This window comes from Fundulus heteroclitus, chromosome 2 (assembly GCF_011125445.2).
Source record: "Fundulus heteroclitus isolate FHET01 chromosome 2, MU-UCD_Fhet_4.1, whole genome shotgun sequence".
In the NCBI taxonomy this organism is placed as follows: Eukaryota; Metazoa; Chordata; class Actinopteri; order Cyprinodontiformes; family Fundulidae; genus Fundulus; species Fundulus heteroclitus.
The window spans coordinates 3,206,705-3,226,015 of record NC_046362.1 but is presented as its reverse complement, the minus strand read 5'-3'; the positions used below and the strand labels follow the sequence as shown (position 1 = coordinate 3,226,015).

Here is a 19,311-nt window from a genome sequence, read left to right as displayed (position 1 = left end):
CAATATATACCTTCTTTACACTTGATCAGCCTGGCACTCAGTCTGTGTCTCAGGCTTCAACAACTCTGCCTCGGTAAGGCAAACACCTTTTCTCTCTAATCTTCATCTTGATTTTGTTTCATTCGGTTCATACTAACATTGTCTCTCCGTCGGCAACATGACAACAGGTTTTAGGTTCTACATTATAGGTAGTCTGTCTTTCCACTATAGGAACTGTGCAACTCACATGTGAATGTTTGATGTATCGTTACTTGTATTTGTGTTTGCTGTTGTGTACAATTACACTTTGTGTATGGCACTGAGACAGTTTTACTTTTTGAGGAGGATGGGGCCATTTTCTATTTTGACATCAGATGTGTGTTTTGCTGGGCCAGCCCAGTGATGTGTTGTCTGATGATGTGTCATGCTGAAAGACAACACCACTACAAGGCTAAAAGTTGAAAATCAATCTGGCACTTTTTATCCTCCTGTCAACGCCTTTGCAGTTAGCATTTGGAGAAACACCTGGTTTGATATGGTGCAGACAGACGTGGTGTCTCTTTAAACAACATTATGTCTACTAAACCTGATCTAGTGAAGTTACATTGCTGTGAATCCTTCAGTTTCCTGAACAGAGGACGTCTTACACTTTTAAAATATTTTAAAACACTTTTGACTCCCACCCAGGGTCCTATTTAACCCTATGTGTGCTATTCCAACACCTGAGGTACTGTTGTGTCGTCTGAATTCTGATTTTCCGAAAATAAACCTGTAGCCAAAAGATACCCACTCTCTCTCCTTCTTGCGTGCTACTGCTTGATAGAACTCTGACATTTGTTAGCGTGCCACTTATGTGTTTCAGATGCCTATGGTCCTCACACACCCTTTCTTTTCAGAGGAGCCAGTTTTTTTTTTCCGTACTTAATGAAGGCTTTAGGAACAGCTGTAGATCCAGGAATAGATGTTACTCCTCTGCTCTGTTGCAGTTCCAGGGGACTGCAAGCAGCTCAGGCGGCAACTATGCAGCCTCCAAGGGATGTGAAAGTATCTACGCTTGTTCCTTTTTAGCCCTGTGATAAATAAATAAAGTTTTAAATTTTGAGTATGATACAGTGCCCTTGAAAGGTATTTGAAACAGTGTTGGAGAAAAGCATTTGAAATTGTGCAGAGTACAAATTCTAAGATTACACTGTGAGAAAAATATAGTTGCTCCGGTCGAACTGGACACAGGCAGTTGCGGTGGCATAGTCATATTAAACTATCCTACAGACATCTCAATCAGTCAATAAATGGAGAGCAACTTATAGCAGTTTAAATGCGTAACATTACAGTTGGATATCTAAAGGCGTTAGTGGTGGAGACAGTACAGAAGCGTTTAAATGCTAAATTTTGCCCAAGAATCAGACATCCCTTGCAACAGCAACATCAAATGTTGGTTAAACGGTAAATGGACTGAACTTATATAGGGATTTCCAGTCTTACTGACTACTCAAAACGCAAAGTTGTTGGTGCATCTGTCAGACTGACCAACCACATACCACTTAGAAAAGATCATGACCACAGATTCTCTTTCACAATGAAAGATTTGGGGCAGTACAGAAGATACTTGCAAATCATATACTTTACACTTTTCTTCTCATACAGATTTCTCGTCACATTCACATGTTACAGATAAAATTTTAACATCAGAAAACGTAACCTGTGTAAAAACAAAATGCAGATTTCAAACGATGATTAAAATGGTTGGGGGAACAAAGCTATCGAATCCAAGCTGCTCCCATGAAAACGGAGCCATCCACAATTGTCCCTAGGTGTAACAACTGCCATCAGGTGTTTGTGACATCTGGCAATCAGTCTTAGATTCCTTTGGATGAATTTTACTCCTCTCTTCTTTGCACCACTTAAAACCCTTAGTTTTCCTTGGTTTTTGAGCTATTTAGAGATATGTTGGTATACTTTGGATCATTGTCCTGCACTGTCACATCCAGAAAGCTCCTGCTTTTCTCTGTCTGACCAAAGAATATTTTCCAGTCTGGATTGGATGTTTTTTGGGAAATGTGAGACAAGCCGTTGTGATCTATTTGGTCAGCTATGGTTTCCACTTTGGAAATATGGAGTGTATTTTTGCCTCTCCTTCTTATTGTTGAATCATTAACCTTAACCTTGACTCCAGTAAGTGAGGCCTGCCATGTTTTAGATGTTGTTGCACAGTCTTTTCTGACCTCCTGGATTATACATTGCTGAGCTTTTCAAGTAATCTTTGTTGGCTGAGCCTTACTGGTAGGGGTCTCTCACTGTGGTCATTGGAGTCCAAAGGTCTTAGAAACGGTAAACCTTTGTAACCCATTCCAAATTGATAGAGACCATTGACTTTGGTTCTCATCTGTCCTTGAATTTTCTTAGACTGGAGCATGATATTTTACTTTTTGAGAATATTTAGCCTCCATGTTGTCACATGAGTTCTACTAAAGTGGTTGTTTTGGATAATAATACACAGCCAGACCAAAAAAAAGTTGCCACCTGGATTTATCTAAGCAAATAGGCACGAGCCTCCCATTGGATAATTACTGCATGAGTGATTATGTTTCAGCTGGCAACAAGGTATTCAATCCCAACTGGTGCAATGAGTTCCTTCTTCTTAAACAACCATGTAGAAGGACACATCCTGTGGTTGTGGAAAATATGTCAGTCTGTTTCAGAAGGACTGAAATCATTGGCCTGCATCAAGCAGAGAAAACATCTAAGGAGATTGCAGAAACTACCAAAGAACTGTTCAATGCATTATTAAAAACTGGAAGGATAGTGGGGACCCATAGTCTTTGAGGAAAAATGTGGCTGGAAAAATGGTCAGTGATGAATGCCGTTATGTTATCTAAACCATCACAAGGCCTTTGTTGGGCAATATTATAAAGCTTGGAACTCCACACTACTCCAAAAATTTTGGAATTGAGAAAGCTTTCTGGGTGGGAAGCGAAACGTCTTCAAATTTTGGAAAAAAGTCCAGTTGTTTTGTTTTTTAACTTTTTTTGGACTAAATGATGAATGTTTGATGAAATCTAATTGAAGAAAAACAGTAGATCTCCAGGCATCGTTTAATAGTGGAAGTAAGAGAATTTCCACACACAATGTGAAGGGAACTCAAGGGATTGGGACTGAACAGCTGTGTAGCCTTAAGAAAAACACTAATAGTGAGTCTAACGGGAAGAAAGATTGGACTCTGGAGCAATGGAAGGAGGTCACATGATCTGATGAGTCCAGATTGACCCTGATCCAGACTGATGGTGCATCAGGGTAAGAAGAGAGGCAGGTGAAGTGATGCTCCCATCATGCCTAGTGCCTGCTGTACCAGCCTGTGGGGGCAGTGCTATGATCTGGGGTTGCTGCAGTTGGTCAGGTCTAGCTTCAGCAACAGTATGAGCTCAAAGAATGAGGTCAGCTGACTACCTAAATATAGTGACTGACCAGGTTATTCCATCAATGGATTCTTTCTTCGCTGAAGGCACAGGCATACTCCAAGATGACAATGCCAGGATTCACCGGGCTCGAATTGTGAAAGAGTGGTTCAGGGAGCACGAGACGTCATTTTCACACATGGATTGGCCACCAGAGAGTCTAGACCTTAACCCCACTGAGAATCTTTGGGATGTGCTGGAGAAGGCTTTGCACAGCGGGCAGATTCTACCATCATCAATGTAAGATATTAGTGAAAAATGAATGTAACACTGGGTGGAAATAAATGGTGTGACGTTGCAAAAGCTCATCGAAAGCCTCAGCAAATGTGTGCTGTAATCAAAGCTAAAGGTGGCCCAATTAAATATATATATATTTTTTGGTGGCAACTTTTTTTTGGCCAGGGCATGTATTAATCACATTTAGTTCATAGTTTTAAAACGATTGCAATTATAGCTTTTCCTAGAGCCAGGTTGGCTAGGACTGTTTATTTCCCTTATGAAATGGATAATAATTTGTAAACTTATTTTTGTATTTATTCAGAGTTATGCTTGTCTGTTATTACAATTTATTAGATAATGTGAAAGATGCGAATTTGATAATAAACAAAAACAGCCAAAATCTGTAGGGGGGACAAATATTTTTCAGTGCAGTTTAAAAAAAAATGTGTTGCTGATTGAATGTTGCTTTAAAAGCATTTGGTTTTTGGTGAACTGTCATTTTGAAACCTACATTTGCATGAAAATATAAATATGTGGTTAAAATCTTAGGCAATTTACTCAATATTGGTGAAAATACATGATTTGAAATCCAAAAAAAATCTACTTTGCTAAATCAGAAGTTGTTTTAAGTCCTTTGACACGACTCTTAAATGGGTACCTGCTGAGGTAAAACAGTCAATTTCTATCATATTTGTGAAAGCTTATTAGTTCTACAATACCAAAATCTTTCTTAAAGTTAACTATAACAATGACTCAAATTATTCTTTTCTATAGGTTTGTTGTTGTCATTATTTTTCATTTTGCCTTTAAATAATTTTGAAAATGTACCAGCGGGAGGACATGCGGTAAACTTTAGATTATTCAAATGAGATTATGTAGTCATGCAGTCAATACTTTATTAACCAAATAAACAATAATATCCAAGGTCTCTCTTGAAAATGAGATGTTTGATCTCAATAAGAATACGTGTATAAATTCTATCTATCTATCTATCTATCTATCTATCTATCTATCTATCTATCTATCTATCTATCTATCTATCTATCTATCTATCTATCTATCTATCTATCTATCTATCTATCTATCTATCTATCTATCTATCTATCTATCTATCTATCTATCTATCTATCTATCTATATATATATATATCTATATCTATATATATATATATATATATGTGTGTGTGGCATTCTGATCAATCCACAAACTAACAACTACTGACTCTAAGCTTTCCTCACCCTGAAGGACAGAGCTCTTTAACGTATCTTTAAAGCTGAGCTCAGCAACTCTGTTGAGGAAACTCAGTTCAGCCCCTTGTATATGGAAGTTCATTCTTCTGTTATGATCAATGACCATAGATGATCGCCACAGGATAGATGGCATGGTAACTGAGTTTGACCATTTGGCTCAGGTCTTTTTCGCCACACAGGAGCAGTGCAGTGGTTGAGCACGAGGCCCAGAGACAGTTGAACTCTTCCTTTTGAAATAGAGAATGACTCCTGGCCTGTCGGGAGCAGTCCACCTTTTCCTGGTTGAAAACCATGATATCCAAAATAGCAACATTAAGTCAATCCGCTCACTCACACTGCACTGTGAACTGCTCCAGTGGACTCTGAAGGTCATAGTCTAAAAATTCCAAGAGAAACACATAATCTGTAAATAAGCAAAGATAAAATATTTAACCCTTACTCCTGCAGCATTGAAACCGTTTAGGGGACACTACTTTCTCCTAATCTACATGTGGATTTGAAATGTAATGTTTTCTTTTCTTATGTTCTGTTCATGTACTGCCCTTTGAATTGTCTTGTTGCTGAAATGTGCTAGATTCTAGAGAATCCCAGAAATGTTTGTAAATATACCTATTAGAACTGATGCTGGTTTGGAGGCACAGCATAGTAGCACGAAATACAGATGTAATTTAGATTTTTATTTTGTTCACTCACTTACCATTTTATACATTATTAAAATTAGACAATAGTTTTTTAGATATTTTTGAAAGCCTTCTTAGTTTACAGCATACCTTTCTATATTGTTGCTCAGTACTATAATAATAATAATAATAATAATAATAATAATAATAATAATAATTAAAAATTATATCTAAAATGTGTTTATTTTTTTTATTCAATCTGTAAAATAGCTAATTTTCTGTTTGATGCAATTTGTAAATTATTATAAAAAGTAAGTTCTTAACTAACTTAGGTTAAGGTTTTCTTCAAACCAAAAAAGTATCAGCAAATACAAATACTCAACTACCTCCTTGTGATCAGTTTACTTATTTATTTTTTTGTTTTTTAGAATTACTTCCAAAATACTTGAAATGCTTGCTCTTACTCAAAGAGCACAAAATGAGGATAAGAAAGAGCCTATTTGCCTCAGCTGACAGAAAAAAGCTCAGTCAGCCCAACAATTTCCAACCCGTAAAAACTAATTTAATAAAAACAAAATGCAGGAGTTGCAACTCAGAAGATAGACACAACCTTTCACTTATTCTTTATACAGAAAAGAGTAAGGGGAGGATGTAATGACTGGTTGATGCCCGTATAAACATACAAATGAACAAATATGTCATGGCTGCGTCAAGCCCAGATTGTTCAAATCTCAAAGTGCTGCTTCAAGAAGATGGTGCTCTTTAAGTCATAGCCCTTTGTGACCAGTTGGGGGTGCAAGAACAGTTGGTTAGAGAGGAAGAGAAGGCAAAATCAAGTATTATGCTTTAGTGGAGTTTAAAAGTAGGCAAGATACATAACACCTAAACCAGTAGCTGTCAGAATGGTTCAACAGAACACCTAAAACAGGTCAATCATCCTGTACCTAACTAAGGGTTACACAATTATGAAGTAATATGTTGTATTATGATAGAAATGAGCTAATCATGGAATGTAGGACCAACAAGTTGAAATTATTGGGGAAGTCGGAGTATACCTAAAGCCGTAGTAGCTGGTTTACGTACAAGGCATTTTTCAAGCATTGTGAGCTTATAAATTTTAGATCTGTCCAGCAGGATACGTGTACTAGCACTCCGAGACAGAGTGGTGTCTATGAGGTCTTTAATCTGAGTTAAATCAAATATTATAGCCTTGTTTCTTATTATTTTGTCTGATGATTGGACTGGAAATGCAAAGTGTTTAACACATTGGTGTTAAATTCTGTTGTTATTGGGAACTGCAGATGTCACATAGGTCTGAAACATTTCAAAACGAAAGCACGAACATCCAAATCCAGCTTTCCTTCTTGTTTGTATTAACAGGTAAAATCCAAATCCTGCTTTCAACATGGCCACTGAGTGAGTAAAATGGGATTTGTTTAAATGAGTTTTGTATTTTTAGACCAGCAGAAATGTCTGACCCATGTTAGAGTGATGTTTCTGAAACATCTTACGTCTGTTCTGTTTTATGTCTGTTTTGGAAACATTTTAGATTATTTTACAGAACATTTCTAAACACTGAAAAAATTCATTATCAAATTTACTTTTATGGGAAATGAATGCTTATCCAAGAAAATTAAATGGAAGATGTTGATCATTTGGTATCTCAGACAACTGAGTGTTATAAATTAATCTTCATGCATTTAAAACAAACAACAAGAAAATTCCATCTATTGTACTTCCCGTCGGTCTGATATTTGGTCTCTGTGTACAGAAAAAGACTGTCTGCAAGACGTAAGCACACTCTGAAGGTAATTTCACAATTTCTAATTTTCAACATTTGTTGGGTTCAGATACATTCCTTAACACACGCCTTATTCTCAAAAGTACTAAAATGGGCCAGAATTGATTCTAGAAATGAAACAATTATTTTTGCCTATTATGTTACTGCCAAGTCTTATTAAAAAGTTAATATTGTAACTATCTGGGGAAAATGTGCTGTTTGTTGCCACAGTTTTTAATCGCATGCTAGTTGTGAATGTGAAGTCATCTGTCATCCAAACAGACGATGTGCTCGCTAACCTCTTAAATATTAATCCTTCAGCAACTGTACGAGAACAGCAAATTTGAGCCAAGATCACATTTGTAAAGAACTAACCCATTATATATTTCCTTTTCCCAGTCAATTAAGGTCTCAAGGTTTTCTGTTGTTATTTTGTTTTTGTTTTTGTTTTTTTTGTCTGATGCAATTTCACAGAGCTGTATGCTGGTGGTCGCCAACAATTTACTGGAGGCCGAATCTCAGGTGAAGGCCACGGAGAGAGAGAAGTTCCTCGCTGAGAAATGTCCTCCTTTGGATGTGCCTTATTCCAGGGAGGAGCTACTGGTGAGGATAAAACTGTCAGACATTTACCTTGAAATAATTTGGAGATTTCCTCACTGATTAGCAAGCAAAAGTTAGCCATAGTTTGACATTTCTTATCATGAATATAAAGTAGTTTTTTTTAAGCAGTTTTGTCATTTTTGTGGGCTACATGTAAAAACCCAACAAAAAAAAAAAAATAATTAGATGTTTTTTTTGGGGGGTGGGGATGTCTTTCAGGAACTTTGCAATAAACTGCATCAGCAGATTAACATCAGTGAAGAGGAGAGATACTGCACAGAGTTCAAACTGAACATGGTGCTCAACGAGGTGAGACAATCTTTTAGGCTTCTGTCCTTGAATGGTTCTGTAAAACAAAATACCAGTCATGTTACAACACGTTCAGTTTACACAAAGAAAATCTTCACACAATAGTCTGTTCATATTGTTGATTCAGTCAAAACTGCATGTTCGAAAAAAAAACACATCAAATGTAAATGTTCACCAAAATATCATGAACTAATGAGAAACTAACCAACATTTATGTGCATTAAATGACCCAAACAAGGAATGCTAAAGGCTGTGATTATTAAGATTTTTCATTAATTAGTTATATTTGTCTCTATCAAATTAGTATTTTATATGTTGTGATGAAAATCAATTTTCATTACCACAAACTTTTTAATTTGGACTTTACCTTTCTTTATTTTGTGTGATTTTGTACACTCATGGGAAGATTTGAATATTTTAGAAACAGCCCAGATCATTTATAGATTGAAAGGGACAATTGAATTAGGGTGACCAAACGTCCGTATTTCCCGGGACATGTCCGTATTTCACGTCCTGTCCCGGGCGTGCCGGGTTTTTGAGCCGCGTCAGTGTGGGCAGCCCTGTTATTAATCAGAAGATAGAGTCCTCCCTCGCGCTTGTCGGCTGTGCTTGTCTCCCCCCCCCCCCCCCCCCCCCCGCTCCGAGGTGTCCTGGTTTTTCCAAATGAAAATATGGTCACCCTAATTGAATACAAAAAAAAAATCCCAATTTTTTTCTATGAATGCAACATACCTAAGATTAGATCATGCTAAAGACTGCATTCTTTTGTGTAGAAGCTAATAAGATGGTAGAAGACTAAACCTGAACTACTTAAAGCATCATTAAGTGGTTTACATTAAAGTCAGAAAAGGTACAAGAGTTGTCAGAAGCTTCTAGAAGGAAAACTGTGTTATCTACAGATAACCAGGATATTAGACTAATCATAGCAAAGTCACAGAGTTTTAGCATTTTAAAGGGTCAGATTATTTCTGTCATAGAATACGCTGGTTTGAAAACGTTGTGAACCTTCACAGATCTCCAACTTAAGAAGAATGTTTAAAGGAGCAATAAGCAATATTTCACCACTAGTGGTCCTTGAGCACTGTCTGTACATCAAAACCAGATGTATGACAAGACGTGCCTTTCGCTCCAAGCGAGAAAGCCTTGCTCCAAGTAGCCACCCAGCCCCTCCTTTCCCTTCTTACGCGCTGCCTTCTGTTAATATTTGTAAAAGAAAAACAATGTAAAACATCCTCACAGTTCTAGTTAAGAACTAAATGACTCATAACTTGATAATGCTGTTAGCAAGAGAACATTTTGATCTGCTGGGTTGCTCTCCGCCATGTAGCTCCAACACTGTGCTGCTCTGATGGTGGTATTTTAGGGTAGAGAGAGGCTAAGCCCTGAGTGTCAGCTGTTCACATACACATACATGCATATACATACATGCACGAGCATGTACACGCACAGTCCAGCCCGGCAATGTAAACAAGAGGTTGGAGAAAGACACAGAGAGCTGCGGTGTGAAGTCATACCACAGTCCATCTGAAATATTACCTTTAGTTCTTCACATAATTTTTCAGTTCTTTATATAAAAAAATATTTAAATTTTGTTTATTACTCCTTTAAGGTTCTACCTCTCTAAAAAAACACAGTGCCTGCATTTCACAGCCAGTACACCCAGGCTATCCATGTTAATGGAAAATGCAGGATTCTCAAAGCTGTTTGAAGTGTCACCTTTGAAATTAGTTTGTGTTTGTTGCAAACTTATAGTAAAATCCTGTTTAACAGCAAAACTTGATCCTAATGACTTGTTGATAGTAACAACAGAGTAGGGCTGGATGATATGTAAAAAAAGCATATTGATAAAATAGAAATCAGATTAATCGATATCGATAATTATCAAAAAATTTTATACTGTTGTTTAACTGACCTATTTTTAAATGAAGAACACTGAATTCAAACATAACCCGTTATTCAATCAACTTTTTATCAAAACTGTGAGTGTTTAAAAAAGAACATAAGAACACATGCTCTCTGAACCTTTTGAAGGGGGCGCAGCTTGGTGTCGGAGCATTCCCGGGTCTGCGTTTGTGATTTGTTGGGAGAATGTAATGACTATAGTATTAACCTATATGATAGGCTGGAATGCTATCATAACCTATATGATAGAAGGAAAACTGTTCTTCTATTGAACTTTTTCTTGTTCCCTTTTTTTCAATTGAACCACGCATTTATCAATCAATATAAAATTGTTATTAAATTATTGTCTAGCCCTACAACAGAGAGTGCACATTTCCAGCACTGTAGATCCTTTAGCTGGGAGATGTTTTTTTCTGATCTTTGTGACAATACAGTGTTTTCTGAATTCACTTACTTTCTTTTGCAGAGAAAATAAGTGAATAAAATAAATGCAGAGTTGAATTATATGGCATTTTTTAAGTCTTGAAAACACTATGTATTTTTCAAAATGCTGTGCTGCATAATTTTCAAAATGTGGTTTTTAGCATTAGTTCTTTGACCATTTTGGTTTTGACTTACTGACATTAGTTTTCCCCAGAGGTGAGCCTCTGGCTACTCAGTATGAAGCCTGTTCAGCAGTACATTTGTGCCATTCTAACACAACTCTAGTTTCAAACTTTCATGATTCTTAAATTATATCACTTTGGTATTAGAAGATAATTTACAATGAAGTCTATTGTAATTCACACTAAATAAAAGGTTTTTAATGGCCTGTTACTAAGAAAAAATAGCTAACCCAGTCAGAGTAATTATTTGATGGAAAGGTAATGTGTTGTCAAAATATATGTGTTCAATTCAGTTGAATTTTATTCAATCCATTGGTGATTAGGCCTATTTTTATATTGCACTTGTTTGGGTGGTTTGACCTACCACCTGGTGTCCCCAAATGGCCAGCCTGTCCACTTCGATTTCCTGAAGTTGGGTGGGTAGGTGGCTCCATGGTTTTGGTGTGAGCTGGTGTCGTCCAATTCTTACCCACAGTCCTTTGAGGCTATCCTGGCTTTGAGCCTATCCTGGCTTTGAGCCTATCCTGTCTTGGTCCAGACTCACCATGGAATGGCTGCTTCTGGTACCATGTACCTAGGCTGGAGAGGGTGAACATTATAGTTAACCGGTTCTGGACAAGTGAAACTTTGTTCCAACTTTAGCTAGGGCCCATGGACCCCTTCCTGGGTAAACCTGTTCCAGAGTACCCCTGAAAGTTTGGTTCAGGGGCAGTGGGAGTTTGGTGCAGATTTACACAGGTTCCGTGGAATCAGTCTAGTCCTGTAAGCTTGGTCTCTAGACCAGGGGCACTCTGAAGGAGTAAGAGATTGCTTTGCATTGCTAGAAATTCAGGGTCAGACTATGGCTGGTTTTTAGCTTATAGATATGCTTACTAGGCGCAGCCAGTGGATACAACTAAATATTGCAAACATTGAGAGAGTTTCTAGCATGTTTCTGGCGCCTGTCATAAAATGGGTCATATATTTGATCTTGTTTTCTCTGTAGGACAAAACATCAACAATTTACATGTTGAAGACATTCACCTGAGTGACCACTGCTGCATTTTCTTAAAGGTCCAATCTAACATGGAACCTGTTCTTGCCAAATTAAAATAAGCCAATGCTTTTTTGTGTTGAGAATTCGTAGGTTGAATTTTAAGGAATGTTTCTGAATAATAATAATAATAATAATAATAATAATAATAATAATAATAATAATAATAATAATAATAATAATATCAAAACCTCCAGAGCTGCTTTTCTAACCTACTTTTTTCAAATAAAAAACTCCAAAGTCTTATCTAATACATTAAATAAGATTGTCTTTCTAAGGATCCCACGTAACTTCAAAGTCTGACTTACATCATTCTGACATTTTTCAAGAATAACATTAGGCCTATGAGGGCTGAATTTACACCCTTTCTGCCCCACAATTAAAATAAAATATAGGTGTATTCACACCTGGACAGTCCTTTGGTCTGCTTGTTTGGTCCGGACCAAAGGCAGACTTTGTTTTTTAATTTGGTGCTGTTTGTTTTAACATGGAAAGTGGATCATAACTGGTAACAAAGCAACATGTGTGATTATCGTTGTTCCTATCGGACAGAAATGACAAGAGTGGGACTTAGCACATATCCAGAAATGGAAGACAACTATTATAGAAATCCTGCTGTCAGCACAGCTGATAAATCACCGAGCGTGGCAAGAGCTGCTCATTCAACACAGGTTTCACAACATTTTACTCCTGATTTTGGAACACCGTCAGAGAATGCGTCCGGCAAGCTGAAGCAGTCCCACAACGTGTTGGAAGCAGCGTTGCTAAGCAACAGGTACGATGTTCACTGCTATGGTGGCTTGATAAGTCCAAAGAGACATATGTTTTTTGCAATTGGTAAATCAAGGCCGTTTCGTATTCACACCGTTTCGTATTCACACCAGAAGCGAACTGCACCAGAGTCCGTTTGGAAGCGGACTGAGGTCACCTGAAAAATTGGTTCTCGGTCCAGTGGTCTGGTCTGGACCAGAGTTTGCTTGAGTGTATCTACACCTTCACAAAAGATCTAGACCAAGGGGGGAAAAACTCTGGTCTGTTTAAAGCAGACCAAATGTGGCAGGTGTGAATATACCCTAAATAATGACACGACTGAATTGAAAGTACGTACTTCCATAAAAGATATTAACAATTACACTTAGTGTTTTTGTCTACTCTTTTGCTCAACAGGGAACTAACACTGAAATTTTATATTTTTTCTAAACAAGGGCTAATTGTCCTGTACCTATTGTTTATGCTCTCATCAAGGAAACTAAAATATTATTATATTGTAACCATTGCTTTTTACACTTAGAAAGAATCCCGTTCCTTACAAAACATTGTCGTGGTCTCAAAATGGTATTGAGTTTAATATTTTAGTATCATGACAGCCCTATTTGTTGGACTTTACAGCAGCTTTTGACAATGTTGACCATACTATCTTAATTAACAGACTTTGCAGTCATATTCCACAGATTAGAACATGCATTCCAAAGAGGCTCATATGATAGAGTAAATATATCTTTTGAAAATAAAACCCGTTTAAACTGGTATTAAACATACTTTTCATTAAGTCCAGATTTTGTGTTTTGATGTTATCTAACCTTAAATGTGATCATTAGCTATACGTGGAAAAATAATCATTTGTAACACAAATGAAGACTTGAAAACATCAGGTGTATACAATCTTTTTTATGTAGTGAATTTAGCTGATAAAATAATTGACCTTTTCAAATATATTTTATTTATTGAATATTACTGTATAGTTTGGTGGGGATCTCTGGAACTGTTTTAGAATGGTTCAGATCTCACCTATAAAAAGGAAGCATCACTTTCTGTAAATTACCACAACCAGTAAAATTCTATTGATTGAACAGATCATTAAAAAGTTTCATAATACTTTTTTATCAGATGACATTCCACTGTACTGCTCCTACAAATAATCTGGATTCTTTAAACTGTCTAAATTACTCAAGTTTTTAAAGCAAACTACAAATTAGTTAAAAATAACTCCCTTCAACTGAACTCAGAAAGGACAGAAATTCTGATCATTGGCTCAGAGTTTATCTGATTAGATAAGAGATTTGACTTTTTCACACTCCCTGTCTCAGCATTTCAGTAGTGACCTGTCCAGGGTGTAACCTGCCTCTCGCCCAATGACCACTGGAGATTGGCACGGGCTCCCCTTACCACCCTGCATGGATAAGTGGGTATTTATAATGGATGGATGGATATAGAGAAGGTGTTGCCTTCATGTGCTTGGGTAGTTTTGCTCTACAAGATCAGTATCTCAGAAACATATTCATATCCCTTCACTGACTTTATCATCAAGTCTGCATCTGCCATCAAAGTAGACTGGTCTCACCAAGGAAATAGAAACTGGTTTTGGATGTGTAGTGTAAATTAGGTGTGTATGTACAAATATTTGTCACCTTGAGGTGCAAAGTTGTCATAATGGTGTAGAGGGTTGAAATTTTAGAATTTCTTGACCCTCCTCAATGTGACAGTATGTTGAGTTGCTCTGTTACTTTTATACTGATCTATTCTTTTTAAAAACTGGATTTCCTTCTTTTCTTGATAAAATATTGCTGATTTTAGATATTTATTTCCTCTGGATTTGGAAGCTGTGCAACTAGAAAGATTTTTGCTGAAACATTTTTACTTTTTAACATTTGTTACAATGTGTAACAACATCAAAAATGTGGTATTTTTTTTTTTTTTTTATTACAACCGGGAGCAGATTAACATCTCATGAGCTTAAATAATACCTCATCTACAGCCCCAAATCTCAGATGAGTTATAAAGGAGGCAACGTGGATGCATAGTAGGAGGACAGAGAACAGAGAGAAGGTGAAAGTTGAAATGATCTCTTCCATCAATTATAATGGACAACATGAGATCACTGGGAAACAAGTATGAACGGGCTGCACAGTGGTTCAGCTGGTAGCGCTTTTGCCTTGCATCAAGAAGGTCCTGGATTCAAATCCTGGCCTGAATGGAGTATTCTGCTTTAAGTTTGCGTGTTCGCCGTCGGATGTGTCCATGGGTTCTCTCTGGATACTCGGGCTTCCAAAAACATAATTAATTAGTTTGTGTACAAAACCGTTTTTCCTGTGTGTCTTTGTGTTGACCTATGATGGACTGGCAGCCTATCCAGGATGCAAGATTATATACCCAGCATCTCCCGGGCCTCTCCCTGCCTGGCTATCTGACCATACAAGCATACTCATGCATGCTCAGTATGAGGGATTGCTACAAAGCCATGGACAATGCAGACGACTGTTCACTGTGGCTCTACGCTCTTTCAGGAGAAGTGAATGCTGCTTGTCAAGACTTTATGCAATCTCCTGGGTTTCCTTAGATAGGAAACTTTTTGACCAATCTGTCTGGATGATTTGACTGAATTTAACTTTGTCTTAGTGTCTTGACTTGACATGTGTTGTGAATTGGCGCTATATAAATGAAATTAAATTGAATTAAAGAGAACTGCGAGAAGATAGTCTTGGAAAGCTGAAGAAGCCTTATAGGGTTGTTTAGAGGCTGGGATGCACTGTGCCGGCCAAATGCAAAGGAGTTCATTGCCATGACAGGTTGCCCCAGTTATGCAAACTTCAATTTAGATAACATCATCCCTGTCAAAACAGTGAGATTATTTCCATAACATGAAGGAACTGCTAAAGAAGAAAAACAAGCCCTATATATATATATATATATATATATATATATATATATATATATATATATATATATATATATATATATATATATATATATTTATATATATATATATATATATATATATATATATATATATATATATATATATATATATATAGTTTAGAGACAGCAGGCTGTTGTACAGGACAAAGCTAGGGAGCATATCCCAGTGGAACAAAATCAGAGATGTGTGTGGAGAACCGAAGAATATCACAGGCTTTAAGCACAATGAGGGTCAGATAGATGGAAGTCTGGACAGAGTGAATAAGGTGAAAACATGTTTCAAAGAGTCCAGCTAAGAAATAAGCTTGGCATCCTTCTCTCCTTTTTTCAGCCAAATAGACCTCCCACCCTCCTTTGACCCACACCTTTTCTGTCAAACCTAAAATGTTTTATCTTCCATCTTGGCCATAGACTTTTCTACACGTTCATCTTCAACAAAATCAGGATATGCTGCTGCTCCCTCTGCCTCCCTCTTTTGCCTGTCGGTTTCCAGAAGTCAGGTGAAGAGGACTTTTATACTAAAGATGCTGCAGTGTTTGTGTCCTTGAACAGTTCATTTCATTTGAGCAGGTCTAAAAGCTCATCAAAACTATAGTGTGGACCAGACATTTCAGTAGCAAATAAAACCTGGTGCATTGAACTTACAGTGGGCGTGTAGTAAATGGTCTCTAAAAGAGAAATAAAAATGAACATCCAGAGAACACCACTATAGAATACTGTTTATTTGAATTAACACTATATTTCAACAAATCCTCTCTACTAAGCTAGTGAAACTTAACTAAAATTACTAAGCAAAATGAAGATAAAAAGAAGCTACGGAACTATTTACACACAAAAGAAACACAAGGACAAAATAAAGTGGTTGATCATCAGCATCATCAGAGTAATTCAGTGAATCCTGGTTCCCTGCAGATCTCAGTTAAAGAACCGAAGTTCAACTTAAAGAACATGGAATGGAGTTAAATTAGCTTAACAATTTAGAACATTTAGTATGTGTTTCAACACATTCAAATGGCAAATCCTGAGTTAAACAAAATGAGATAACATTTTAAATAAGGATTTTCTCAGTAAACATTAGTAAACTTCGAGAACGCTCAATTTTATTAATGCGATTATACCTCTGGGAGGCTAGGGGTCACTCTAGCGATCGGTTGCTAAAATCGGCTAATCTACAGTCATGCAAAACACCTTTAAAATGACATTAATATTCCAAATGAATGTGGCAATAACGCTCATAGCACTATTGAACGATGGTGGAGCGAAACAAAACAAACCTTACGTTTGAACGAAACGTGCATCCGTGAAGAGCGAACGTTATCCGGAAGAATAGCATTAGGCTGGTGGACATTCGGCAATAATTTTAAAAAGCTTCGGCTTTATTTTAGTCGTAATGAGTGGACCGAATAACACGAACATCGATATCCCATTACTGTATAACACCCTTGTGGAGATAACTTTTGTTATAACCACAAAAATACACTCGAATTACATCGGCAATGGCATAGTTTGTAGAATGCTAACGGGAGCTACCCTGTAATTCAATTCAATAAAATTTTATTTATATAGTGCCAATTCATGAAACATGTCATCTTGAGGCACTTTACAAAGTCAAAATCAATCATATTATACAGATTGGTCAAAAATGTCCTATATAAGGGAACCAGTTGATTGCTTCAAAGTCTAAAACTAATTAATTTCCTTCTATGAGGATGATAAAGTTTATCTTATTCAGATATTCATAATTATATGATTGTTAAAGAAGTTTGCATGCTCATTTCCTAGGTTTAGGTGGTGGATCAGCCAATCAGCTCTCTCTGTTTCCACCAGCTTCCCTGCTGAAAACTCTCTTAGGCTCGTTAAAAGTCCTCCTCACTACGGACATTTTTTTTACTTTCTCTCTTAAGGCCTGGGCTACTTCATGAATAACTTTTATCTTATCGAGATACAATTCTAAGAAAAATCTTAACTTTTCTTATTTAAGATTTTTCTTAATATGAAGTCACTAAGAGCTACTTTTAGTCTTAGGAATCTTTGTGAATACAGGCACTGTTGTTTGAAATGAATTTTTACTCCCTAGTTTTATTAGTTTAAAGCTTATACATTTTTAAGAAATTTGTGGGTAGGGTGCTCCGGTGGTAGTGCATGCAACCCATACACATAGGCCCTAGGCATTGACACAGCTATACCGGGTTTGACTACAGCCTGTGGACCCTTGCCAGCCTGGTGTCATTACAGACCACAAAAAATAAGAAATGACTGCAAATAGACCCTATATTCAAAGATTCCCAACTTCGTCAGTAACAGATCTCAGAAGATGACATGATTCCTTTCAAATTTTCATAACTTAATGTACTATTAGGTGACTTTAATTCAATCTTGAAGTTACATAGTTCCTTTGTTTCATGATCTTTCTAAAGGTCAGGGACCTGAACATCAAGATTGTGGATCTCAGGGGAAAGTTCAAAAGACCACGACTGAAGAAGGTGCGTATGTCTGCTGACGCCATGCTGAAGGCTCTGCTGGGCTCCAAACACACGGTCAACATGGACCTGAGGGCCAACCTGAAGCAGGTCAAGAAGGAGGTTAAAGAGGAGGTATGTGGCTAAACATAACCAAACTTTTTGAAACTTAACCTCTCAATTTAACTTAAAAAAACAAACTTATTATTATTATTATTTTTAATTGTTTAGTTCAGTTTGTTCTCTAGCAGCCAGGACAAAACAATAACCCTAACACCATGTTGCTTACAGATCCTTAATATTAAAAAAAATACAATTCCATAAACTAAGACCATCTTGTTTGTGTCTACAGGACAAGCAGCTGCGTGATGTTGGAGACTGGCGCAAGAACATTGAAGACAAGTCTGACAGGAAGAAGATGTTTGACAGTTAAATTTGATCTGTCATTGATTCATAGCCTCAACAGAATCATTATTTTGAGGTGGTGTTGTGTGGTCATGAGCAGCCAATATCTTACAGCAGAAATGTTCTTTTTAAAAACAGGCATTAGTTGCAGAGCTCCTGGTTAGTAAAAGCAGGACGCCTGCTCTACTTCATAAGGGTTAAGGATACATTCACACAGCAGGCGAATGCAACACAAATCTGATGTTTTTGCCCACTTTTTCATGGCAGTGTGAACGTAACGTAAGCTGACCTATTACTCCTCCTGGTTTGGTCCAATTTTTGAAGTTGTAATAGAGCTGAAATAGCTATAATTTGGAAGGCTAAGATGAGATCAAGTGGCAAGTGCTACACATAGGGGAGTATCAGATTCTCAGGATGGCAAACAAAAGCGTTGCTTATGTTTGAAGGATTGATAGTTTTTTAATGGTGAGCAAACATATCCTAACACGGAGCTCATCTGCCATCTCTCTTTTTTTGTTTGTTTTTTTAAAAAGGGATTAGAGGAAGTTATACTCGTCAACGGCGGGGGCTACAAAGGGGGGTTGCACATTTACTGCTGGACTATTATTTTAAACAGGCTTCTGTTTCCTCATTGCAAAGACATTTGGTGCTGTAGGTAACGCTTTGTCAGCTCATGATCTCTTGACAGAACCACACTTAAAAATCTCAAAACCATTACTTTTAGCATGATTTTAAGGGCTGGATTAAAGCACAGTAAAGGTTTTGGGTGTTGAGCTCTTCTAATATGTAGAATCCATATGTACTGTTGTCATCAACTGTAGAACTAAGATATGATTCTGTCCTTGACTGTAAAGGTTAAAAATATGTATATGTAACAAAATGCTTTCCCAACAATGTATGTACTACAAAAGTAAATTTTAACATTTACCTACAATAAAAGAATAAAGCCCTTAAACTTCACTCTGGCCTTCAATATATATTTCCAAATACTTCTGGTTGTCA

General features: G+C 37.0%; 1 protein-coding gene across 1 annotated transcript; it reads left to right on the top strand.

The window, feature by feature from the left end:
• LOC105927013 (troponin I, fast skeletal muscle) lies at nt 1-19,269 on the top strand. The gene is made up of 7 exons (XM_012863596.2): nt 1-73; nt 6,901-6,936; nt 7,292-7,328; nt 7,775-7,903; nt 8,120-8,209; nt 17,863-18,039; nt 18,257-19,269. The coding sequence occupies exons 2-7, from the start codon at nt 6,926-6,928 to the stop codon at nt 18,335-18,337; spliced, it is 525 nt and encodes a 174-aa protein (XP_012719050.1). The 5' UTR covers nt 1-73; nt 6,901-6,925; the 3' UTR covers nt 18,338-19,269.
• The last annotated feature ends 42 nt before the right edge of the window (nt 19,270-19,311 follow it).